General features: G+C 38.4%; 1 protein-coding gene across 2 annotated transcripts; it reads left to right on the top strand.

The window, feature by feature from the left end:
- LOC135469842 (HBS1-like protein) lies at positions 1-27596 on the top strand. Of its 2 annotated transcripts, XM_064748456.1 has the most exons (17): positions 1-136; positions 3142-3213; positions 3691-3855; positions 4582-4716; positions 7442-7495; positions 15737-15892; positions 16755-16881; positions 17500-17582; positions 18082-18241; positions 19626-19738; positions 20939-21055; positions 21456-21689; positions 22775-23044; positions 23813-23916; positions 24801-24901; positions 25243-25387; positions 26108-27596. In XM_064748456.1, exons 1-17 carry the CDS (start codon positions 94-96, stop codon positions 26120-26122), a joined length of 2094 nt encoding a protein of 697 aa, XP_064604526.1. In that variant the 5' UTR covers positions 1-93; the 3' UTR covers positions 26123-27596. The 2 variants fall into 2 exon arrangements, with proteins under 2 accessions (XP_064604526.1, XP_064604527.1); XM_064748457.1 differs by lacking the exons at positions 15737-15892; positions 16755-16881; positions 17500-17582; ... (7 more) ...; positions 25243-25387; positions 26108-27596 and adding an exon at positions 7808-10502.

Raw genomic sequence — 27596 nt, 5'->3', positions numbered from 1 at the left:
CCTGTCTCGCCGCTTTCGTGTCGGTGTTGTAAAAAGTTTTGTCCTTAATCGTAATTTTATTATTTATGGAGTATCAAACGTGGAATCCCAAAAATGGCAAGACACAGAAATATCCGGACTATGAACATCGATGATGGTACGGTCAAATGTAACAGATTTCAATAATGTCAACAGTTAGCGTTTTGCATAGGCTATATGACGGCCTGCTTAGAACTTAGAACAACAACAACAACAACGACGAATGTCAGTCATTTCAATGTTGACAGAGGAATATTCTGCTGTTATTCACCAGTTTTTGCATTTATCGGTGTGAATCGGTGTATGGTTAACCATTAATTTCCCTGTGGCTATGATAACCGCCAGACCAGCATAAAGAGAGGAGTTGAAGTAGCCATTTTTGAACTACCGACAGTGAAAGAAAATCTGTGGCCGAAAATTGCTCATAACATTGTGTGTGAAAATTTATTCGGAGTATTTCACCAGCTGCATGTTTGCTTTCAAGAATTAACCAAGCTGTGTGTGGGAGTTGTAATTGTTTGGGTTGATATTTTTGCAATAAGTTAGAAGCATAAGGTAAAGCATATGATGTCAGTTCTTTGAAGAAACTGCCTTTCACAGTAAACATACGAGCAGAGTGAACAGTAGACAGCAACCTAATTTTTTCAGCTCCATGAACTACTAACATTTGTTGTTTATTTGAAAGCAGCATGGTCAGTTTAAAACATAACATAATGCCAAATACAGTCTTCTTAGTTGTGTCTACTTAGACCATTTGTATTCTACAATCATTGAATTCAATAAGCTTACATATATATGAACTAAATTAACCATGTGTATTGTGGAAATTCATCACTCAAAGATCCTTTTATACATATCAGTAGAAAATAAAAACAGGATATATTACCGGAAGGGAAACACCGTCTTGGAGATGACAAACAATTTAAACAGTTCATGTGGGTTTGACAACCTGCTTGGCTATGCTGTATGCTCAGTTCAGCTTGTCACCTAGTAAGAGGAAATTTAACAAGTGGTTTATAACATCAACATGTCCTGCCCTCCCCTGTTTTGTTTTGATGGGTGATAAATGTCACCATGGAGGTAGATTAGAGGGAGGCACTACTTGGCCTGGTCACGGATGACTGACCCGCTGACTGCATGCTGGTCTGTTGAAGTATTTAAAGGCTTCATGCAGTCTTGTCCCACTTTGATGTACACTTTGATCAGCTAGACCCAGAATAGGAGCCTTCTCCAAAGAACACATAAATTGCCTCTGTGTAACATTTTCCCCCATAAGTACATCGAACCAAGAACAGTTCTGAATTGGTTAGAAAACCACCTATGAGCATGTTAGACAGCTGTAAGAGACTTGGTTAGCTAGATACAGTGATCTGAAAAAGGCCGTGCTGTAAAATGATTTTTCGTTATTTGAAATACTTTCTTTCCAATTAATTGAGAAAAATAAAATTTTGTGTCAACGTAGATAACATATCAAGCTATTGACTGCAGAAGTGAATTGGAGGTCGGAAGCACATTTTCAGTGAAATTCAGTGTTAAAAAATCCAAAAATGGCCCTTTTGATTAACATTAGAAAATCAGAATATTGCATGTCTTTGACAGAGTACTGATATACTTTCCGATCCACTTTCAAAAAAGATGACGCCAACCGAAAGAGCAAAGTAAAAAGTGTATACATACCACCTTATTTGGGAGACGGAAGCGTCAGACCTGGAAATCAGAGTTCTTGGAAGTAATACAAAACCTACTTCTGCAGTATTTTCCTCTCGGTACACGTACACAAGAGCTCAATTCTAATGGATGTGAATACACATAGAGGCAATTAAGCCTACAGGCCTACTCATCGTGTAATATCGTTCATATAGAGTAAGGATGCTGTTTAAAGGAAGCTCCTACTGGTGCACAGGCGTGTTTAAATCATTTACACCTGTTATCTGAGGCTTCAACTTACCTGTTGATAATAGAGGAAAGTAATTGTTGCATGCTTGGGTGGATTGTAGTGGATCACAATAAATAATATAATGACCAGTATCTTGAGTTGGTTCCAGACTGAACTAGATAAACTGATAAGATGTAATTTGTCAGATTTACCGCATCTTCTAAAATAAGCTGATAAATCCATTAAACTCAGTAACAGTAGATCAACATTTGTAATGATATAGGCCCTATAATTACTGGAAATTTCGTTTATTATTGCATAGAGGACATAAAGGACGCTAATTAAAGAACCATCAACATAGAAACTTCAATATTACACATGTAAGTGCATTTTCTGCTTTGTTCGTGGTATTCCAGTACACCAGCCAGTTCTTTTCTGTGTCATGTTGGTCTGCTTATTTGCCAATAAACCACTGGCTTCAATTTCAAAGCATTTATGTATTTTGATTTCAACAAATAGTTGTGCCGCCACAACTAATTGTTACACCTGGGTAACTCCTAATATAAATCTTTCATGATTTCTGAAGTTTTTAATTATTTCGCAGTATATATTCTACTGTTATTGATTTTGTTCCAACTCCTCTACCCCGGGCACCCTGTAAAACTGACTGCCATAATATAATTGAAAAATTATGTTTAACAATAAAATAAATAAATAAATAAATAAACATACATGACATATATGTAAATTCTGTTTTCTCTGTTATCCCTCAGATAGTTTAAACCAGTTTCACAATGTTAAAAGAAGACAAAGAGACATTCCTGTATGGCATGAGTGTTGGAACTGCGCATTGTGGATTTATTTTGTTATGATTGCATTTGACACAATACACAAGCTGATAGGCTATTGCATTTCAAATGCATATAGATATAAAGCTATGCGTGCATTCACCAAATGGACCTTGAAACAGTCTGTTTCAAGCACAAAATATGGACTTGATTATAGCCCATTGGGTCCCAACAGATCACCATATAATTACCATATAGTTTAAATCAGTTTAAATTTGGACAATCTTTCTCACTGCCACATGTTGTCATGATCAGATTATCAGATTAATTAAGAACATGGCTGTAATTCTGTTCATTGTTACTTAATTATGTGGTTTATGTTGTTTGTTCCCGTAATTACAAAAGAATGGGGTGGGCAAGAGGGCAAATATGATAATCTTCTTTTCTTTCCTTTCACAGAGTATTATGAAGAAGATACAGTGTATGGCCACTCGGTTCCAGACGATGATTATTGCATATCGCCGGCCACAGGTAGAGTTGTGTGCATTTATTTGTTACCTTGCCTTGACCAGCTGAGGTCTGCTAGCAACCTGCGGATGGTCGTGGGTTTCCTCCTGGCTCTGCCCTTTTTCCTTCCACCATAACACTGGCCGCCGTTGTATAAGTAAAATATTCTTGAGTACGGCGTAAAACACCAATCAGATAAATAAAAAATTTGACCATCTGATGGCTTAACAGTGGACACTATCTGTATTATTTATACATTCTCAATATCAACCACCATATTTAAATTAATGTTTGAAGTGTGGTAAATGAAAGGAGATTATCTTGGTTTGGTGAACACAAGTATTAACTTTATAGGCGAGGTTAAATTTTTGGGGCCAGAAGCAGAATTAGAGATACCCTTTTTATAGCTAGCCTATGAATGTAGTTAGGTGTTACCTACTCGTGCGTGCTCTTGGGCTTTATTGCGGAATACTAGTTGGAATATATATTTGGTCTTTACAGCGGCACAGTTTACGTTCAACAGAGAACGTAAGACAGATCTGTCCAGTTACATGGGTCAGGAGGAAATCCCAGAAGAGGAAGGGGAGGAGAGTGACAGCGATCATCATGACTCTCTCAGCGACTCCAGAGATTTCAAAAGACCTAAACTCAGTGACCAGGATGAATGTAAGCTTTTACCTCTACACCAAAACTTAGTGACCAAGATCACAAATGTGAACTCTAGTCACTCCACAAAGCCTAAACTCAGTGAGTGGGGTGAATTTAGGCTGAAGTCATTCCACAAAGCCTAAACTCAGTGGGTAAGGTGAATTTAAGCTCTAGTCATTCCACAAAGCCTAAACTCAGTGACCAAGATGAATGTAGTCTGTAGTCACTGACCAAGAGGGATGTAAGCTCTAGTCACCCCACCAGGCCTAATCACGGGACAAGGAGTTGTCAGTTACCAGCCAGAGAAGGTGGTTTCATCCTTGATGCTCTCCCATAAACCTGAGGGCTGTTATTTTTTGTGAAATGTTCTTGAGTATAGCATTAAACGCCGTAATTAACATTTAGCAAAATGACGTAGGTTCCTAGATGCATATCTTATATGGTTACAGGAAATAATTGCTTTTCTATTGCAAGTGATGTTACATGTGAAAATAATCTTGAGTATGTTGCAAAACACACATCTGTTGGACAGATAATCTGGAGTACAGTGTAAAAGATCAATTTAGTATGAAACAGATAAACTTCAGTAACATGTAAGACACCGTATCCAGTTAGTAAATAACTTTGACTATGGTAAAACAGTAATCTGGTTAACCAGTTATCTTGGAACTCAATAAAAAATATCACTGGAACAAATACATGTAACTTGATGATAAACTTTCTGAGTGTTTGTTGCTGTTGTAGTACGACTGAATAGTTGTCTAGAGGAGGTGCGAGGAATCCTGGGGGACACATTTCCAGACAACACCCTCATCACTACCATTATAGACCAGGGCTATGACACACAGAAGGCCTTGAACGTCCTGCTGTCTCAACAAGGTACAGTCTTTCAGTCTTCCAGAACACACAAGGTGTGGGTTCAAACCCGGTCTTGGACAGGAAATTTGTATATTTACTCACTCTCACTTCTAGCGAGGCCTTAACTGTAAGTGGCCCAAGACACTGTTTTGCCATTTTATTAGTCTTAGTTTGACCATATGTCTTACACCAATATGGCTTGCGTAAGGTTTGTCACTAACTTGCCAGGGGCTAATGGTTCACCCTGAGCACTCCGGTTTCCTCCACACTTATGACTGCTTCCCATTACATAAATGAAAAACTACATATATTACATTCCAGTTTTGATAAAAGTTTGTGTGCAGTTCAAGTTTTAAGCCTAGCCTGATCCGGATATACATGTAGGTTATGGATATTTGGCATGGCATAGAAATTCTCTGAATGTGCTTGTCTCACACAGAGCGAAAAAAGTTACAAGAAACGCAGATCTATCATTATGTGAACATCATTTCCTGTCAGGTTATGTGTGTCTGATTTTAGTGTAAATTGTTGATTAGAAAAAGACAAGAGGCATTTTATTTGCGTTTAACTTCTTGAAAGTTGTGGCTGTTTCAGGCTGCATAGAATAAATGATATATTACCCTAATTCTTCAATTTTTTAAAGGAGAAGAAAATTTAAATATCAATCAAATACCATTGAAAAGAGTATGCATTTCCTCGCAGGTGCATGCTATAAAAAAATTCTAATATGTACCTCAAGGTGATAAATTATAAATAAAGTCAGCACTAGAATCCGCTGTGGGCGACTCCATTTTGCCCAAGAATTAGTCCTGAAGCCTTCTGTGAGGAGAATTGCTGTCGGAAACTGCCAAAGTGCAGTTCGTACATTTCCGGTAGAACTCTTCTTCCCAGAACGTAGCGAACAGTACAGTTCATTTTCTACTGGACGATCGGGAAACCGGATTGTTGGACATGGGTTCCGAGTTTACACGAACAAGCCGGCAGTTTTAATGTCTCTCATTGTTTGAGCGGCAACACACCTCCAGCATAAATTACAGGGTGTTAAAGATGGAGGACGCGATGGACTCAGCGATTTATGCCAGCTTTGCCATATTCGGGCTTTACATGTATGGCGAAGAAAAATCGCAAAATTATGCAGCAGGCACCACCAGATAGAAAAAAATGTGCTCTTTTCAGCCTATAGTGTCATGTTTTTAAGTTTTCATCTCCCTTAAACAACCTCTGCATCCATGATTTTAAAACATTCTGAAAGAACTGTGGTGTGTAGAGAAATAATTTGCATCTTTAATGACAAAGAAAGCAAGTCATTTTATTGTCATTTTCTTAATAATTATATGCATGAATTTCTATTAAAAAAGTGCTTTAAAAGTTGAATAGGTTAAAGATTTACTGTACATGTAAGTCACTTCTAGGTCAGATGATAACGATGTGTTGTGGAAAGCCATGCTTTGATTTCCTGAGGATTCATTCATTGGGGCCTCTGTGTCCTAAGGGTTAGTGTTAGCAACATGACCCTGGGGATGTATTAAACGTTAATCCAGGCTTAAATCTTAATACCACTCTTGGCCTAATGCAAAACTGGCATTGTTGTCCAGACTAAAGCTAATACCAGGCTTAATTGCGTAAACACTTTTGAACAACTGGGTCAGGAAGCACACGTAGGTTAAGTTGGTTAGTGCGGTAGTGCAGCCTAATTACCCAGGAGCCTCTCACCAATGCGGTTGCCGTCAGTTCAAGTCCAGCTCATGCTGGCTTCCTCTCTGGCCACAAGTGGGAAGGTCTGTCAGCAACCTGCGGATGGTCGTGGGTTTCCCCCAGGCTCTGCCCAGTTTCCTCCCACCATATTGCTGGCCGCCGTCATATGAGCTCATGCTGGCTTCCTCTTTGGTCATACTTGGGAAGGTTTGCTTGCAAGCTGCGAATGGGTTTTCCCTGGGCTCTAGTTTCGTCCCACCATAATGCTGGCTGCCGTCATATAAATGAGATATTCTTGAATACAGCATAAAACACAATCAAATAAATATATAAAATATATAAAAAATAAATATATAAAAATTTTACCACAAAAAGAACATTTTTGAGGCAAATAAATTTCAAGAGATATTACTTGTGGTGCTAAAATTCACATTTTCCAAGTGGTATATTATCCCTCCTTCCAAACACCTTTCAAAGAACCTTTCTAAAAGCAGTAGAACTCCCAGAATCTAGAAAAATGAGCAACTTAATCTTGGACGGAATTTTAGGTCATTTAGGGTGGACATTTTGTAGGGCCCTTACTTAAATTTTATCACAGAATGTCTGCCCGGTTTCCTCCCACCATAATGCTGGCCGCCGTCGTATAAATGAAATATTCTGGAGTGCGGCGTAAAACACCAATCAAATAAATAAATAAGTTATCACAGAATGAACTAAGATAGTAAATGAATTAAAAATCAGAAACAGAAAAACAAATTTTGTTGTGCTCACAATTTTTTTTCCAGAAACAAGAGTTCAGCCAAGTGATAGCAAATACATTGTGTATAGGGAGAGAACTGTATTTTGATTATAATATACTTTTACTTACTGTACATTTACATGTAATTGCATTATAATACATGAAACTTTCCTTGTGTTGAGGAATAAAGTAACACCTAAGACCTTGAAAAAGAGGACGTTTGTAACAGTGCAACGACTGGTTGGCCTTTTGGTATATCATTTACATTGTACATTATACCACTATTGTGATATGTCATTTTTCTCCTTCTAGATGCCCCGAAACCCCAGCGTGAGCCACGACAGAACAGGAGAGCTCGGTCACAAGGTGTGAAACTTTTCATAACTGTTTAACAGTAGATTCTCTTGTTTATAGAAATGGACAGGAAGCATAAAATTGTTTTTTTACACAATATCACTAGAGCATGGAACAGTAAGTTTTCGTCACATTATTTAGAGAGACATCTATTTTGTAAATTAACTTTGGATATGCATTACTGTCAGTCGCTAACAGTTTGCCTATTTTCTTTTTCTTTCTTCACCTTTGCGTGACCCCCGCTCCTTGACTACTGGATGTGATTACTCAAACTTAACCCTCACCCCTCAATGGTATTTCTTATTTCGGCTACGGTAAGGTAAGGAGATGATCATTCTGATTGTTCAGATGACTCGGAATCTGAGTCAAATGAAATTATTCCACCCTTATGTAACCAGGAATATACTGACTTACTTCCTAGCCCAAGCAACTTCAGCAAAAATAGTTCAGTTTCAAAAGGGAGTAAATTAAATCAAAAAGCAAAGGTTTTTCAGTTTGAAAGCCCATTATCCATGTTAAAAAAGGCAGTGGATTCTCGAAGCCCTCCTAAAAACATTGACATTCCAAATCTTGTTTCAAGTGATCAAATCGTGAAAGACAAGCTTGCATTTCTTTCTTTGAATGCTACTGAGAAATTATATAAGAGTGATTCAAAGGGCATTCAGCAAGAAGAAAAGCAAAGCTGTCTCACAGAGCTGGCAAAGAAACATGAAGGGAAGAGAGCAACGCTGTCATCAAACAGTTTGAGCTCAGGGGTGGGAAAGTTGTCTTTGGCAGATTTGGCCAACAAGCACAGCTGTCAACAAAGTAAGCCAGTCATGGGCAAAACACACGATGGTGAAATAAAACTTTCGGATATTAGGCCCGATGCAGACTCCGAAGAGGTGCCCAAGAAATTGTCCAAAGTTTCATTAGCAGACTTGAGCAGTCAGCATCATAAAAAGGAAGCTGGCTTGGCCAATCATGGAAGTAGTTGTTCCAGCAAACCAGTGTCTTTAGCCGAATTGGCCAGGTTACATGTAAAAAAACCCTCAAATCCAATGCCTGAATTACCCAATCAGCTTTTCCGTGTTAAAAGTGGAGTGGCAAAGGTAAAGGAGGATTTAGCCAATCCACATGAGGGAAACATTTTGATGTCTGATCCCAGACCAATGGCAATGACTGTAACATCAGTCAATGGTGGGAACTCTTTACATTCCAAACAGAAGTTACTCTCAGGAAATTCACCTTCCAGTACTAAAGGCATTGATCTGACAAAAGCATTGTTGACTTCAAAACCCATTAAAGAAACTAACTCTGTATCAATGACTGCTGATGGAACAGAGAATACTGTTGCAATGGAGGATGGATGGAAGGAAGAAACAACTGGGGCCGTTGACTTAGAGCAGGCCCAAACTCAGATCACTTTTGACATGCATGAAATTAAAGTAACCAGTGAGGTTAAAGCACCTCCTTCTCAGTTTGGAGGTGTAGTGGCACAGATGTCACACAAATTTGAACCGGATACATGTCCACAGTTGCGTTTCCCTTCATTCAGCTACTGTAGGCAGGCTAAAATACTATCCAAACTGCCCTCCCCACCTGCCCACATTGGGGCGTGTGTGAGGTTTGATTTCTCCACCCCATCACCAGATGACCTGGTTAAGGCCAAACAAGAGCAGGCATTTACTGCCCTCAGCAGCAAGCCCCTGACGTAAGGTGATCGATAACTTACATTGCAACAGAAGTCCCTGGTGACAGACTTACACATATGCATCTATCAGTGCTCTTCAGTTGAGCACATGTAAAAGGACTGACCATAAAGCAAATGAAAAGGACGTAAACTCATATTTCATCATGCGAAGACTCATAAAAGTGCAAAGGTCATGAAGTGGAGGCCTTGTTACATATACCTACATCACTCAAACCACCCAGATACGTGATACATGTTCGCTTTCAGACTCACTGTGGAATGCCTTTCAGAATGATATTAAGTAATAATCTGCCAAAAATAGGATGTTTCGTTTACTTTCGGGTTCAGTTCAGAATGTTGATGTATGTGCATGTGTGAGGGAGTGTTTTTTATTTTTATTATTTTTTTTTTAATTTAATTTAATTGTGTAATTGGAATACCCAGTATTTCAACAGAATTCAGTTTCAGTGAAGCAAAAAAAAAGTCTTGTACTCTGTTTGAAGTATCAAGAAGAGGGCTGGTGACCTGATTCTGTACATATAAAAGTTTCAGAATGTCTGAAGAAGGAGTACATGTATTTGCATGTCCACCAACACTAGATATATCTCTGCTCCTAGAGCAAGATATAATAGTTCTGGCAGTCCACCATCTAAATGCCTTAACATTACAGTGTTAAGACTAAGAGTGCTATCATTTGCCCCCACCCCTTACCCCCAACCGTGAAAACATCTCATGAGATTATAGAGCATATAGCTCGTTTTTATTCGTTCGGCCTATGTTTATAGCATGGCTGTTTCTGGAGTACGTTACTCTCCTCTTCATACTCGTGTCATGCCCCAAAATTGATCAAGCCTGCCCAGTGATCTAAATTTATTTTCGCAATCAAATTACTTATGTGCATAAATATCAAATGCTCATCCTTTAAACAAGAAGTTGAGAAATAAGGGCAGCATACTGCAGCATTCATAATTTTGCTAGTGAAGAAGGCAAATGCCACATATCGATATGGCAGCTATGTGTATCTGTGGAAGGTTGCCATGATATGGCAGCTGTGTGTCTCTGTGGAAGGTTGCCATGATATGGCAGCTATGTGTCTCTGTGGAAGGTTGCCATGATATGGCAGCTATGTGTATCTGTGGAAGGTTGCCATGATATGGCAGCTATGTGTATCTGTGGAAGGTTGCCATGATATGGCAGCTATGTGTATCTGTGGAAGGCTGCCATGATATGGCAGCTATGTGTATCTGTAGAAGGTTGCCATGATATGGCAGCTATGTGTATCTGTGTAAGGTTGCCATGATATGGCAGCTGTGTGTATCTGTGGAAGGCTGCCATGATATGGCAGCTATGTGTATCTGTAGAAGGTTGCCATGATATGGCAGCTATGTGTATCTGTGTAAGGTTGCCATGATATGGCAGCTGTGTGTAGTGTTGATACTGTTTATGAGGTCTGTTACTCTGTGGAAGGTTACCATGGTATCATTCATACATGTAATCATTCATACATGTAATCATTCATACATGTAATCATTCATTCATTTGTTGTGTACTTGACTACTTCTTTCATCTTGTCTTTTTTTATTTTAATATCCATTTGATTTTATATATTTCAGTATATCATATGTTTAAAAACTGTGCATTTGTGTATTATTCAGTTCTTGAAGCAGTTGCTGGTCATGATCCAGTGGAATTAGAAAGTGTGAATTTCCTGTCACTGAAAGTGGGACACTTTTATTATTATTATTATTTTCAAAGCCATCTTCCATTTATTGCCATTTGAAAGATAAGTACTCTACATACCAGCTTACACATGCCTGTAAGAGGTAGTCATGTTTAAACTGGCACTTGAAAAGTTATTTTAACTGAAAAAAAAAAGTTTCCATTACATAACACAAGTTGTTCTTTATTTAATGCAAAAAAAAAAAAAAAAAAACTATTCACAAAGATATATTTTTATGGGTCAAAGATATCCCTTGATGACTTTCTCTCCCACACGTAGCATTATCATAGCACCATTGAGACTTCAGTAAGAGGAATCTACAAAGTACAGAGTCTTGGGACATGAGTTTCTCTTATGGAAAAAAAATTCATCAGTTGTCTTTGTGTGATGTTCATACATGAACTCCAGTGCTTACTCATATTTGTTATCATGCTCTAGATGAAATTACTCTAAATCACATCTAATTTAATATGTTAAATACATTAATAGCTGCCCACAGTTAATACATTTGTGGGCAGCTATTGTATAGATAGATTATAAGCTGTAAATGTCTCAGTTAATGATCTGTGATTAATTTGACTTTGTCGGGGATGGTAATTTGGTTTTATCGACTGAGTTACATTGTACATACATTTGTGAAATTCTTGAGTGGCATTTTAAAGACAAAAACATACATGTTTGTGAATGAAATGCAGTGTTGACAACTTCATTAGAAACATAGGGTCGATGATGGTCATGAGCAAATTATTCTTGTGGGATTCTTGTGGGAAAGAGTTTGTATATTAGTGACCTGACATTTTGTAGTTATCGAAAATTGGATTTTTGTCACTTGATCTTTAAAATTGTACAGTACATGTATTACCATATTATCATTTTTAGTCTTTGACAAGTTGTAAATTTTGCCATATGATGAAAACATTTCTTTGCCTACCCATGTGCATTTCACTAGGCGTGTACCAAAGTACTACCTTTACAGCACATAGGGGGCCTCCATGTCTCAGCTGGTTAGTGCGTTAGCGCAGTGTAATGACCCAGTAGCCTCTTACCAATGCGGTCACTGTGATTTGAGTCTGGCTCACGCTGGTTTCCTCTCCACCTATACGTGGGAAGGTCTGCCACCAATCTGCGGATGGCCGTGGATTTCCTCCAGGCTCTGCCCGGTTTCCTCTCATCAAACTGTTGTTCGCCGTCTTATAAGTGAAATATTCTTGAGTACAGCATGAAACATCAATCAAATAAATAACTAAATAAATTTACAGCACATAGTGTAGGCTTTGAACTGTCGTGGTAATAATGCCTTTCTAAATGATGGGGGCCTCATTGGCTGAGTGGTTAGCATGCAAGCACAGCACAATGACCCTGAAGCCTTTCACCAGTGCAGTCACTGTTAGTTCAAGTCCAGGTTACGCTGGCTCTGTCTCTGGTCATACATGGGAAGCAGCCTGCAGATGAGTTTCCCCCCGGGCGCTGTCATACATGTATAAGAGAACTCACCGCCGCTGCGGACCAATGAGGTCACAGATTTGGGACGCAGCATAGGTACAGTTCGGCTACGGCTTCAGGTCAGGAGCTTTGTCAGGTACCTGGCAAAGGGCGGTGGTTTCCTCCAAAACTCTTCATTTTCCATCAGTAAAATTCAAACCTGACAGAGATCAAGGAAATAAAATAATAATGAGCTTGGCAGAAAGGATCTGTTAATTAATAAATAATCCAGTTCTATTTTGAGCACTATTAAAATCAACAACTGAACATTGAATTTATTAATAGTGGTCATATTTCGGTATGTAGATAGATAATTTAATTTTCAGAGATGGATTTTTTTATCATGTGCAAGAATATTTGCATTATTATAATGTAAAGTGGTATTTTTGTTTTGAATCTTGGTATCATAAAATTGGTAGCAAAAAAATGTGAACATTCAAAGATGCGTGTTGTGAACTGGGCTGATTTTGTATATATTGTTTTTAATGAGAAATTCAATTGATCTCTTATTCCAAATAAACATTGAAACTTTGAAAACAGATTTTGCTAGTTATACTCATTATGTTATGATTAAGCAATCTTGTGAGCGTTTAATTTATTTGAATACCCAGCTCTTGCTGATTATTAATTTACATGTAATTTGAGGGCGTGTGTCATTGCTATGTTTTTAAAATACCATTAACGCATGTAAATAAGTGTTTATACACCCCACCATTAAATGGAGCATATTATGTTAGAGTGATTTTGTCTCTCTGTCCGTCCGTATTTGTGTCCAGGCTATAACTCTAGCTGTTTGCTGCGTAGAGTTTTAATTTTTTCGTGGGTACATACATGCAGAGATGATGATGTGTCGCAACTCACATTTGTTGTGCAGTGTATGATAGTTCTGGCAGTGCACCGTGTTTCCGCAGTTGTCATGGTTACCAGATCACCAATTTCCCTATATACATATTTAGATAGATATGGTTTCGTGTGTGGGCTATAACTCCAGTTTTCCACATAGTTTAGTATTTGTTGCATACATGCATACACAGACGACGATGTGTCGCGACTCACGTTTGTCCATTTCCACAGTTGTTATGGTTACCAGATTGCCATATCCTCATGTATACTATATAAATAGATAGGATTTCATGTCTGGGCTATACCTCCAACTGTTTTGTGCGTATAGTTTTAATTTTTGGTGGATACATGCATACACAGATGGCGACTCACATTTGTCTATTTCTGTGGTTGTTATGGTTACCAGATAGCCATTTTACTATATAAATAGAAATGATTTCGTATCCGGGCTACAACTCCCACTGTTTTCCAGATAAAGTTTTCATTTTTTGGCGGACACATTTATCCACTTACACAGTTGTCATGGTAACCACATACCTATTATGAACACCCATGAAGATTGCCCTCAGGGGTTATACTCACCCTAATGCTGCTGGTATTCTTTTGTACATTTGCAGACAAATGCATTTGTTTCGGACATACGTTGTGTTCACCCGAACTCTTGTTTGTGGTGAAATTGTGGATACAAAAATTTCACCATGACAAGTTACAAATCAAGATGATTTGTAAATTTTCAGCAATGTTACGGCTGTTTCATCGTGTTTCAGATCTTTGTCAGTTATCCAGACTTTTATTTTTCTTCATTATTTTGAACTGAAACTTTGTTTCACATTGTTCACCAAGACATGTTACAGATCAGCTCTGAATTTTTTACTGTTTTGTCCAATTTATGGAAGATTTTGACCACTTTTGTCAAGCGCGTAGCAAATATGTATTGCAAATGCACTACATCCAGAATTCTTAATATAACTGCCATTTTCATCATTGACAGTCTGGCTTGGTAGCTCATACAGTTGGTAGGGTGTTATGACTACGCACCACTGTGTTGGGTTTGAGTCTCACTCAGACCAGTGTTTTCGCTCAAAATTATTTCTAGGTTGAAAAATGGAATACTTATTATTACATGTAATTGCTTTCACATTAATACCATCTGGGAAATGTGCACTTATACAGAAATGGTTTTAGGGTCCAATTTTCATTGCTGCAAATCCATTCTGAACATTTGTGTAAGTATTTGTAAGATACATGTGGCTATATATCCAGGGATAAGTCGGCACCTTGTTAAAGTTTAATTCTCATGAGAAACTCTGGGTGTCAGATCTATAACGGGTTATAGGTGAAGCTGACTTGGTAGTGTGTCACTCTCCAGCTGGACCATGGCTTTGTAGCTTGCACAAGTATAAAACCTGTTGGACAAGACTGACTTGTGAAGCTACATTTAGTGGAATCTGACAGTAAACATCAATCAGCCATTATATTCAATATAATATCAGTATATTTTCCTAACCTCTTATCCAGATTCCTCTCCGGTCGTACGTGGAAAGGCCTGACAGCAACTTGCGGATGGTCGTGGGTTTTCCTCGAGCACTGCCCGGTTTCCTCTCACCATAATGCTGGCCGCCGTCGTATAAGTGAAATATTCTTGAGTACGGTGTAAAACACCAATCAAATAAACAAATAAATAAATAAATAAATATCCAGATAAAAATGGAGAACAGGGTGTTACTCAGTGAGTAAGACGCCTTGACTACTAACTATAAGGTTATTTGTTGAATCATCCACCCTAACTGTTCATAGGAGAGCTTTGGTGACGAGCTGTCCATGGGGGGTTCTTGAGGTATTTGTACCTTTTTTGAAGACCACTTGTCTTCCATCAATGTGGTATGCAAGTTCTTACGTTACACATAGGAATGTTTGTTATTGATAGGAAAAGACCTCTAAAAATTGAGATAGGGATCACTAAATACTAGTAGACCATTTAAAACTAAGCAGAAATACGCTTTCATTTATTGTTTTAGATTTTTTGAAAAGAGTTAAAGGCATTCAAACATTTGAATTCTAAGGTGGGTTGTATGGACCAAACTGTAAGAGTTTAGGAACTCTGATATTTTTTCAACTCTATTCACAACACTGAATGTTTGAATAACTCTTTTTACCCATGAATGAAAGATTACTGAAGTAATGCTCTCGAAAAAAGTCAGAGTTCTAAGATACTCTCAGTATGGCTGTTAAAGCCAACCATAGTATTCAAATATTTAAATACCTTTCAACACTCTTCAAAACAAATCTGAAAGGTAAATGAAAGTATTTTTACGCATAGTTTCAGTATTTTGGCTTCTTTTACTTTAACTTGCTAAACGTTGGTGGTTTACATCAGGCACAAAGGCTTCCTTTAATGATAGACCTGACCGTCATTGTGTTAGTGAAGAATTCTTAAGAATGAAAATAAACAACAATTAACCAGTCCATTATAAAAGTCAGAGTAATCTTGTCAAAGATGGCAAGGGCATTAACTCTTCTTGGTTCACATCAACAGCTTCTGCCTTTGCTCCATCACCGCCTGTTGTTACCCTGAAGAATCCAGTCCCCCGTGTGGTGACGGTCAAAGCTAATGATGGTACGGCGGCGAAAGCAGCAGATTTCTCCAAAGTCATCACCCCACAGAATGAGAAGAAGCTTGCCAAAGATTCAGGTTGGTTTTCTTCTCTTTCCCTAATTTACTTAACCAAAAATCAGGACATTATTGAATTGCAAATATGTAAAACTATCCGTATAGTGTGCATTGTTTGCACCAATGAGGTTGTCATGTTGATATATGCAGACGCATCTAGCTTGGCTTTGCTGTTTTGCCAGAAATCTTGTCAAGTACTGGTGTAATGGGTGTCGGTTTCCCACAGGTCCTACATGCCAGTATTCGAGCGCTCTCACACCTGAATTTCTCCAAACTGATTGATTCATTTATTTATTGTTATTGTAGCGCGCTAGCACAGCGTAGTGACCCAGAAGCCTCTCACCAATGCGGTCGCTGTGAGTTCAAGTCCAGCTCATGCTGGCATCCTCTCCGGCCGTACGTGGGAAGGTCTGTCAGCAACCTGCGGATGGTCGTGGGTTTGCCCCGGGGTCTGCCCGGTTTCTACTCACCATAATGCTGGTCGCAGTCGTATAAGTGAAATATTCTTGAGTACTGCGTAAAACACCAATCAAATAAATAAATAATTTATTGTTATTGACCTTCATACTCGAGTTTTTCAATTATAGGATGATAGGGGTCTTCCAAAGCTGAGTGGTTAGCAATGCAATTGCCGAATCAAGTCCAGCTCAGACTGGTTTTCTCTCCGGCCGTAAGTGGGAGGGTCCTCCAGCAACCTGCGGATGATCATGGATTTCCTTCATACTCTGCCAGGTTTCCTCCCACTATAATGCTGATCACTGTTAAATAAGTGAAATATTCTGAGCAACAGCGTAAAACACTCTTCTAATAAATACTCCATGGCAGGAAAATCTTGAAGTTTCTGAGCTTTCTTGCTTCTGTACAATTGCGTTCTGTTCCACAGAGAATGACACAAATACAAAGCTGGCCTCGTTATCAATGGAGCCGCCTTCTGATGTTGTTGACATGGCAACTCCACAGAAAGATGGAGATGGGGATAAATCAACTGGTGCTATTCCAAAATCATCAAAGTTTGTTTGGCTTTTGCCCTTGAGTGATAAATACTTCCACTTTGAATGACTTTGAAAGTGGCTAATAGAGAAATACATTATGATGTGCTATCATTAACCATATACTATATAACATTAGGATCCATTTTGGATGAATTTGTTCTCATATACGCTACTGTAATTCTTCGACCTCTTTGCATGTTTGTTCATTCAGACGTTTTCTGAAGGCATTATTCTGTGCAGACTGATAAAATTGTATTTTTTTGTTGAAGCCCTGAAATTGGCCAATTGGCCAAACCAGTGTAAGTTTCCAACATCAGATTATAAATGTGAATTTTAAAAATTTGCAAAATATGCCTCTGTGAACAAAAACATTTGCCTAGTGTGTCCCCTGCTGTTGGTTATTGTATACTTACATTTACAACATAGTGATGAGTGTAATTTTTACAAGTTAAAGTATATTTCATATACTAAAATAGTTAAAGTATATTTCATATACTAAAATAGTTAAAAGTATATTTCATATACTAAAATAGATTTCACATTTAAATCAGATTTTAAATTTCAAATTGGTAGACATAGTACAGTCTAAAAGTGTAATACTCACATATAGCTTCTGTTTTAATTTACCTTTGCCAGAAATCGACAAGATCAAGCCAAGATGATGGAAGAGTATAGGAAACGACAGGGAAGCAAAGATCTCATCAATCTTGTTGTTATAGGTTTGTAATCATGTGTTATTTTGTGTTACTGGTACAGAAATGCAGAATATTTGGTTTGGCAAATATTGCTTCCCAAGGCAAGCACTGGCTAGACATTGTCAAATCTCATCTCCACATTTCTACCATGGTGTCAGTTCAGTTGCAGGCCATGTGCAAGTAACCCTAAATAATGTCCTGCTATGCTGTTTATTTCTACAAATAAAAGATGGCAGGGTGTCTTCTAGGCCTGCCTTCATCAACATTTTATATGATTTTATTGGAAGCAACAGAATCGTTTCAGATCAAATGATACACTCTGCTCACAACAAAATGGTCTGTGAAACATTGGTAAACCGATGAAACATTATTATGTCTCATGATAATATGTCAAATACATCGGCTGCTTCGTAATGGAGAAAAATTACATGTGACAAAATTGTGTAGGGTGCACTGGCCTTTAGGAACCATTATTTTCAGACTATATATGTCAATATATTGTGTTTGTATTGTTTTACATCAGGTCATGTGGATGCTGGGAAGAGCACATTGATGGGACATTTGCTGTATCAGTTAGGAGCTGTCAATAAGAGGACTATGCATAAATATGAACAGGAAGCCAAAAAAGTGGGCAAGGGCTCATTTGCATATGCATGGGTTCTGGATGAGACAGAAGAGGAGAGGTAATGAAGGAGCAGTTGTCCTAGATTCAAAGGCGAATGAGAGGTGGACGTGGCCTCAAGTGTAATGATTTAAGATCTGGAGAATTTTTTGTAGCATGTAAAATACCAAGAGCTGACAAAGACCAACTGTAATATTTGGAAAAAAAATGTCTGCAGGGAAATTGGTCTATTGGATTGGAGCCTTAACATGTAATATCAAGAGTTTCCGCATATATGGTTATGGTCATGACCAAGTTTGTCGGTCGAGGAAACCAGAATGCCCAAAGTAAACCATCAGATTCACCAGGCACTTGACAAACCTTTTGACTTCAAGCCACATTGATTACAAGCCTGACAGTCGCAGCTAGCCAATGTTTTAACCTTCATATGCAGTGGGGGCGCAGCGAAAATATTTAGAAAATAAGTACTGTGTATATGGTACACCATAAGACAGAAAACACTAACTGAAAATACTTGCTAAAACTTGTATCTTGCTTGAAGTAAAGGAAAGCTAAAATATGAAGTAAGGTTCATCATATAGACAACTGAAAACTATGCCTAAAAATACTTTATTTATTTTCTTAGATTTTTTTAAGAGTGTTGAAAGGCATTAAAATATTTGAATTCTATGGTGGGCTTTATGAGCCATATTGATGTTATTTAGGAACTCTGACGTCATATCACCTTTTTTTCGTGATGTTCATCGGACAGAAGGAATTTCTGGGAGCATTTTTTCAGTAATTCCTTCCTCATAGGTGAAAAGAGTTACTCCAACATTCAGTGTTGTGATTAAAGTTGGAAAAACTTCCTGTGACATCTGAGTTCCTAACCCTCTGATAGTATGGTCCATAAGGCTGACCTTAGAAGTCAAATGTTTGAACGCCTTTAACTCTTTTTCACAAAAATCTAAAAAAATAAAAAGAAAGTGTATTTCTGCATAGTTTTTCTGCAAGTGGTCTATTTAGTGATGCCTACCTCTATTTTTAGAGGTCTTTTCCTTTAAAACTCCATATTGGCTGCCCATTCAGGACCCTAATTAAGGGAATGAACCACGTTCAAAGACAGGATTTAAAAAAATTGACCAACTCACCCAAGCTTAAAGACAGGATGTCAAAAACTTGACTGACCCGAGTAACTTTATATAGCTTCTTGTGACAGCCACATATAACAGTATGTGTCCCTGCTTCTTTTCATCAGCACCGAATGACACATACTGCATGATTTTGAGTGATTCACTCACCTGATAGGGCCACTGAAGAGTTTTCAGTTTTCATTTATACTTGAAGCTTGAAGATTCTTACCAGACAAACTTGCGTATTGGCATCAAAAGAATCATTTTACAGCTTTTGTCTGTTTCTTTGTTCAGTTGTTACAGTAAACAATCTCGCTTAATTCTGGATTTTAGGTCACGAGGTGTGACAATGGATGTGGCACAGACATGCTTTCAGACGGACAGTAAAACTGTGACGCTTCTTGATGCTCCAGGCCACAAAGATTTTATCCCAAATATGATCACAGGTAGGCTACATGTATGTGTATAGGTGATTGGTAAAATCTAATGTCATCTGAGGTAATCCTTTCATGCCCAAAATGACAGGGTGTTCTCATAACCAAGCGTTGTTTACAACTACTACATTGGGCATCCTGTGGTCATTGTAGATTGTAGTTCCTGTCATTTATAACAAGGCCTGAAGGCAAAGCCTGTTTTAAGATAGTAAAAAAGTGAGAAGTTTTTATGTCCGACTGGAACTGGAAATTTTTGTGTATATTTTTTAAAGTCTTTCTTGAACAGAATTAAATGCATTTAAATATTTGAAGATGTACTTCATTAGGCATGTTATTATTACTGAACCTCAAAGGAGGTCCTGGGCCTCCGTGGCTCAGTCGGTTAACACGCTTGCGCAGTGTAATGACCCAGGAGCCTCTCAAAAATGTGGTCGCTGTGAGCTCAAGTCCAGCTGATGCTGGCTTCCTCTCCGGACGTACATGGAAAGGTCTGTCAGCAACCTGCGGATGGTTGTGGGTTTCCTCCGGGCTCTGCCCGGTTTCCTCCCACCATAATGCTGGCCGCCGTCGTGTAAGTGAAGTATTCTTGAGTACGGCGTAAAACATCAATCAAATAAATAAAATAAATCAAAGGGGGTCCACAGAGGTTCATTAGGACCTCTGTGGTCGAGGTGGTTAGTTCATGGTTAGTTGCGGACGGTCGTGGGTTTCCCCTGGCTCTGCCCAGTTTCCTCCCACCATAATAGGCCTCTTGTCCATCATCGTTGTATAAGTGAAATCTTCTCAAGTAGGACGTAAAACACCAATCACATCAACAAATAAATCAGTGAGTGATTTGTGTGGGCTCATATATGTTTACTTTAAAACACATAAATATAGGAGCTATCCTGACAGTGAATATATGGTTTATGGTAAAAATAGAAAACATCGTGATGTCATTAGTCCGTAAAGCCCACTATAGAATTGAAATACCTGAATTTAATTCTGTTCAAAGGAACTTTTTAAAAAAAGAGGAGGTCTCTTTAGATACAACTTTCAATATTATTTGTGATGATGATAACTTAATGTTGTATTGTCTTTTACTTTTAAGAGTATCATCCTCTGAAAGACAATGGAAAACAGTATTTGGTAAAAATTGTACTATTTTTTCCCTAAGTGAAATACCGTGGATCTGAATTTGAAGTAGTATATCTCTTTGGGTTCTATATACAGGTGCTGCACAGGCTGATGTTGGGATTTTAGTTGTCAACGCCACACGGGGAGAATTTGAGACAGGATTTGAGACTGGTGGTCAGACGAGAGAGCATGCCCTTCTTGTTAGGTCCCTGGGTAAGGATACTGATTCAGGCTTTTTACTATCACTGTGTAGATGCATTTAATAAGATGTGGTATTTGTGAACAAGTAGGGAGTTTCTAGTCTGCTAGTGGTTTGCCTGTGGTGTGCTAGTGGTTTGCCAGTGGTTTGTCAGTGGCGTGCTTGTGGTTTGCCTGTAAAATGATCAAGAGACATGGAAAAAGCTGCTACTGGTGGATGGTCATCCTATTTAAGGGATTCAGATTTTAAGCAAATTAACATGGGAAAAGAGTGCAGCAATCTTAAATGTGTGGCTTAGTTATAGCGTGACGTAAGGCTGTCTTTAGAAGGTAATCAGGGTTAGTATAGATGTTGTTTTATGGATGATGCAAATTTCCCTGAGCTTAAATTCCTTTTTTTCTTTTTTTTCTCCAGGAGTGTCTCAGTTGATTGTGGCAATTAATAAAATGGACACAGTGGACTGGACTCAAAAGCGGTTTGATGAAATCGTCAAAAAGATGAGTCAGTTTCTCAAACAAGCAGGTTTTAAAGACTCAGACTTGTCATATGTCCCTTGCAGTGGACTCAGTGGTGAAAATCTGACTCAGCCAGTCCAGGAGCCAAGGTTGTCTTCCTGGTACAGTGGGCCAACCTTACTTAAACAGATTGGTAAGGCTGGTGTGTCACTGGGTGGAATGTGATACTTTGATGGATGGCAGGGGCCTCTTATTGTTGTAGCTGTGGCTTTAACAGCAGATAACCTCACAAATCAATTTATTATTTATCAAGCAACTTACAACTTAAGTCATAAATTTAAAGTCCTTAATAAAGCCAAACTCAGAACAGGAAAGATCTCAAATTATGATCAGAACGTTGCTCTGCAATAAAGAGTCAGTGTGCAGATTTTAAACTCTTCTAGAGCAAAGCAGTTTAACTGTAGCTGTGTTTGATAACTACTGACCCAGGTCCCTGAATGAGCCCATATTTTGTTTAAGTCCAGCTTTACCTCAGGATGTTTGGTAGGTATCTGACAGAGGGTTGTGTTTTCCTGGAGACTATTTATGTAGCTATACAAACTACAGACCCTGCTGCATACATGTAGCTGTGGAGCGCTGCATACATGTAGCTGTGGAGCGCTACATACATGTAACTGTGGAGTGAATATCTGGATGTCAAATGTGGGAAAGGTAGTCAATATCCTGCCAAAGGTTCAGTGGTTTATGCCAAGCACTCCAGTTTCCTCCAACCATAGAAATTACTGCCCTCTTATAAGCCAAAAAATTCTGGAGTACAGGGTTAAGCCACAGTCAAACTTAAAGTTAAATAAATTTGAATTTTATTTGTGAAGTGGGCTGTGGCTGAGTGGTCAATATGCTTACTTTTCATTTAGTGAAACCCTAAAGGTGCAGGTTCGAATCCTGCCTTGGATAGGGCTGTAGTGACCATAAGATAGTGGGAGATGACTGTTGTGTGGCTGTTTTGCACTGTTGTCTCCCATCAATACATTATGCAGATCTTGTCATTGACAAAGGTTTACCCTGGACACTCTGGTTTGCTCCATCTATAAAATTGACCACCATGGTATAAGACGAAAGTTCTTTAGCATGGCGTTAAAACATTAATCATGTAAATCAGGAAAGAATTTTAGCTTAGTTAAGTTTAGTGTCTAATGAACAGTTGCCTCTGATAGTGTGAGCAGCTCCTGACACTGTCAATCCAGTTAATGTATTCTGCCTTATATTTGTTTATAACAGATAAATTCCGCCCACCTGTTCGGCCTATCGACCGACCATTCCGACTCTGTGTGGGGGACATTTTTAAGGGTGTGGGCAGTGGTTTTACTGTGTCAGGACGAGTGGAGTCCGGGACCATACAGAACGGGGATAAAGTCTTGGTGATGCCCGCTGGGGAAGTGGGCACAGCTAAGGGTGTTTTTATAGAGACTGAGACCTCCAACTATGGGTTTGCAGGCGACCATGTGGGCATTACCATAACTGGTGTAGATATCAATAAAGTCACTGTAGGTAAGGACTAGAGAACAGTTTACAAGTCACTCATATCATGGCAGCCTGTCCATTTGTGATTCAAGGTTTTGATTTGTATTTTAGCTAAAGCTTAGCATTGTTCACTAATGCATTTTGCTTGATTCTTATTAATTCATCTTTCTTTTAGGGCCACTTTTTGTTTTATTAATTTCTTATTACAAACACTTTAGTGTTTGAATCAATAGTATCATTTTAAGGCCTTATGTGCTTCTGAAAATGAATTTTCTTGTGTTTTCCATTTGAAAAATTGAGCAAAACATGGGATTTTTATGCATTGGTGGCTTATCTTTATATGCTATACCCAAAAGGTCGAGGGTTATAGAATATGAGTTTTTCTGTTTTACATTTTTGTGTCAAATTTTCTTTTTCTGCGAATTTTGATTACTAATTTGATGTTTGGAATATGATAAACAGATTAATGAATAAATAGCAACTTGATTTGGATAAGTTTTATATTTGAGTTACAGGGACCCATGCTCATTCATGCTCCAACATCAAAACTGAAGATTCCTCTCGCATAAATTAACTGAGTTCAAGTCCAGCTCATGCTGGCTTCCTCTCCAGCCGCAAGTGGGAAGGTCGGACAGCAACCTGCGGATGGTCATGGGTTTCCCCCCGGGCTCTGCCAAGTTTCCTCCCGCCATAACGCTGGCCGCCGTCGTATGAGTGAAATATTCTTGAGTACGGCATAAAACACCAATCAGATAATATACATGTATATAAATTAACTGTACTGTGTACTTTCAGGTAGTATATTATGTGATCCAGCCAACCCTATACACAGTGCTACATTAATCAGGGCCAGAGTAGTCGTATTCAACATCCCCTTGCCTTTAACCAAAGGCTATCCTGTAAGTAAGAAGGACCCCATTTACTCTATCTCTTCTAGTTTTACAGAAACTTTGTTTCAAGGAAAGCAAGGCTTTAGACATGAACTTTCTTGTGTGTACTAAAGATAGGAAACAGGTGTTTTGTCAGCCTGTTTTATATCAAATTGCTGGTTAAGAGGTCTTTAGAGTTAAGTCAAAAATTCAAACAGCTATAATTAAATCTTTTTGCTCTCGAACTTTGTCGTGTGTACTAAAGATAGGAAACAAGTGTTGTGTCAGCCTGTTTTATAATGATTTACTGGTTAAGATGTCTTTAGACTTAAGTCAAAAATTCAAACAGCTGTAATTAAATCTTTTTTGCTCCAGGAAGTTTAAACTTTGTACGCTTTTTCTTTTACTGCAGAACAACGTACCAATTATGATTTGAGTTCTCCTTTGTTCAGAACTTTTTAAATATTGTCAATTTATGAAGTAATGAGTCTCAATAAACTGCTGAACAAATATGAACCAAGTTGTCCTTCAAAGGAGGGGGCTTTTGTGGCTCAGTGTGTTAGCGTGCTAGCACGCTAGCGCAGCATAATGACCCAGAAGCCTCTCACCAATGTGGTCGCTGTGAGTTCAAGTCCAGCTCATGCTGGCTTCCTCTCAGACCGTATGTGGGAAGGTCTCTCAGCAACCTGCGGATGGTCGTGGGTTTCCCCCAGGGCTCTGCCCGGTTTCCTCCCACCATAATGCTGGCTGCCGTTGTATAAGTGAAATATTCTTGAGTACAGCGTAAAACACCAATCAAATAAATCCTTCAAAGGACAATAACTAGTATTCAAACATACGCTAAATGATTTGCTTAAAGCTGACGTAACCCATACATGTTTTGTTATTTGCTTATTTTGCTAATTGTTTTTCAGGTGGTATTTCATTACCAGTCATTAAGTGAACCAGCTGTGATTAAACGCCTCATCTGTCAGCTCCACAAAACCTCAGGAGAAGTGGTGAAAAAACGACCCAAGTAAGTTAGACTGGGCCATTGACACAGTTTTTAGAATGCCAAAAGAAGATTGTGATGAAAATTAAAGCCAGCTTTCAAAATTGTCAACAGGTGTGGTTGCTGTGATCATGTGTGATTTCCCTGATCTTTATGGACATAAAAACTGTTCTTTTTGACTTGTTTGATTTTTTGTTGATATATGTGGAAGAAAAAAATATCATTTAGACATTTTTGTTTGTGTCTACCTGTATACCAGGTAAACTTGTCTGTATTTTTTTCTTTCATGTCATCAATTTTTCCTTTTATGTCATCAATTTTTACAATTCATATCTAAAGTCTGTCAACACACCATACGCTTACAGGTGTCTGACCAAAAATAGCAATGCTGTGATCGAGTTGGAACTGGAGAGACCGGTGTGTTTAGAACTGTACAAGGATTTTAAAGACCTGGGGAGATTTATGTTACGAAGCAGTGGACAGACCATAGCTGCTGGACTAGTGGAAGAGGTGGGTCAAAATGATTTGCCAGTTTGTCAGCTTCAAACATGACTTATATGTACTCTACATGAAGAGCAGCAGAGTGGTCTCCCTTGAGCTCTGCTGATCTCGGCAGCATGTTGGATCAGTCTCTCCATTTGAGAATGAAAAGGGCCAAAATCCGTGGCAGATTCCACAAAACCAGTTTTGACTTTAAGTTTAAGTTATTGAGAAGTGATTTAATCATTTTTAATGGTCACATGTGTTGAAGTTCGTAACCTCGGGTGCCATGAAATGTGTAAAATATACCACGGTTTTATAGAATTTAGTAAAAATATGATATGTGGGACCGGTGCCAATAGTTCAGTTGCTAGAGCGTCCTCTCCGGGGGCGGTAGATCCAGGGTTAATTTTGGGGCGAGTCACATCTGTGACATTAAAAGAGGAAGTTGTAGCTTCCTCGCTTGGCGTTCAGCATTAAGGGGATAGTGCAACGACTGGTTGACCCATATCATTATAATGGCACGGGTGGCGCGGCTTACTTGCCTTCGGTAGGTTGTCTCAGTGAAGCAGCACTAGATAAAAGAGTGGTGGAAATCCATCCTGCAACAAGGGGAAAGATTACATGCACTCTAAAGATACCTTTGTCATGACGTGACTGAAAAATTTTTAAGTTTAAACCAGGCAGTGGTTCTCTTTCTTTCAGTAATAATTTTCCAAATATTTTTGATGAAAATTACTTATTTTTCAGATTCTTGCCAGCTGATTTCTCCTCGCTGTGAAGAGGGCAGTCACATGACGGACAGCATAATTGACTCACTAGTGGATATTCTTCATGACAGGCTACACGGAATTGTATTGCTGCCATTGTTTTGATGCTGATTTTCCTCAAACAATGGATATCCAGTTTCCTCTCTGGATTCTGGCTTGCCTAAAATGGATGTCTCAACAACTAACTTATCGGTTATTTAAATTATTCAGCGGTGGAAAGGGCAGTATTTTATTTATCTTGAAAGGGTTATGTGGCGATTCGTAGTCTTGAGGATGTTCATTCAGATATGCAAGTCGTTTCAGTGGCTCATGTGTAACTTTACCTCTGCTGACATAGTAAAGAAGAGGACCAGATGTCAGTGTAAAACCAGATCTGCTAATATTGCTCATGTTTTGCAAACTCCCTTGATAAATTGAACCATGTCACAGGGTTTTTAACCAAGTGGATATGAAGATATTATTCTTATGGATTTTTGTAGCTGTAGGATTTCATGTGTCTAGAGGAGACATGTCTTCAACGATGGCAATTTTTATTATGATGTTACATATGAAGAGATTGGTAACATCTGTCCACTGGCTATGCAAATGTCTCTTTTTGGAAAATCTCTAAGAAATGCCTTCCACAACAGAGGCAAAACTTTTAAAAAAAGCATTTTGTCTCAGTATTTGAGTTCTTTAATGGTAGCCATAAAATTTTCTCCAGACTTGTCCACAAATGTTTAATAAGCAATTCAGTTTTTTCACTGTTTCATGAACATTGTTGTCTTGGATAGCATGTTGCATGGTGAACATAAAATGTTAATGGACACACAAATTTTATTTGGCTTCAACATTGACATGTGTTCATGACTCTTCACTGAGGGTCATACTGGAACAGCACACACATGCACTAATTTATTGGAGGTAATTGCTGTAGTTCGGTCACAATGATTTTTTCATTAGCAATTTACCGTTTCACAAAATTGTTCGAAACGGCCGTCATGTATGACGTGACTACGTTTCCTACTACGAATCAGAAGTCATGTGGCTGATTTTTTCACATTATGCGAACAGATTTCAGTCGATTTTATCACTTTGTGATCAATGGCCAATTTTTTTTTCTTGTGATAAACTCATGCAAGTGTGACGTGCCTTTAGAGGGTTGAGACACATGGACATGTTGCCAAAGACAAGATTGTTACAAGAAACACAGTTCACAAAATTAGCTTGCACATAATTTAATAATATAAACTTTTCTGGCAACAACTTAAAAGATTGGGAGGAAAAAATCAACCACAGCCAAGTGCAATGAATGACACGTTGGGGTAAAATTGCAATAGGTTCTCCGGCCGTGTACCTCAAAAGTGGTCCAGGGGAATGTTTTATGGTTAATTTAAAGTCTTAATACTTGTGGAAATAAAGTCTAGAATTTAACACTGCTCAATGTTTTGGTGTAATTTTAAATAACATTTTTTAAAAAAAAAAACAAT

Source organism: Liolophura sinensis, chromosome 7 (assembly GCF_032854445.1).
Source record: "Liolophura sinensis isolate JHLJ2023 chromosome 7, CUHK_Ljap_v2, whole genome shotgun sequence".
NCBI classification, from domain to species: Eukaryota; Metazoa; Mollusca; class Polyplacophora; order Chitonida; family Chitonidae; genus Liolophura; species Liolophura sinensis.
This window is presented reverse-complemented; position numbering and strand designations above follow the sequence as displayed.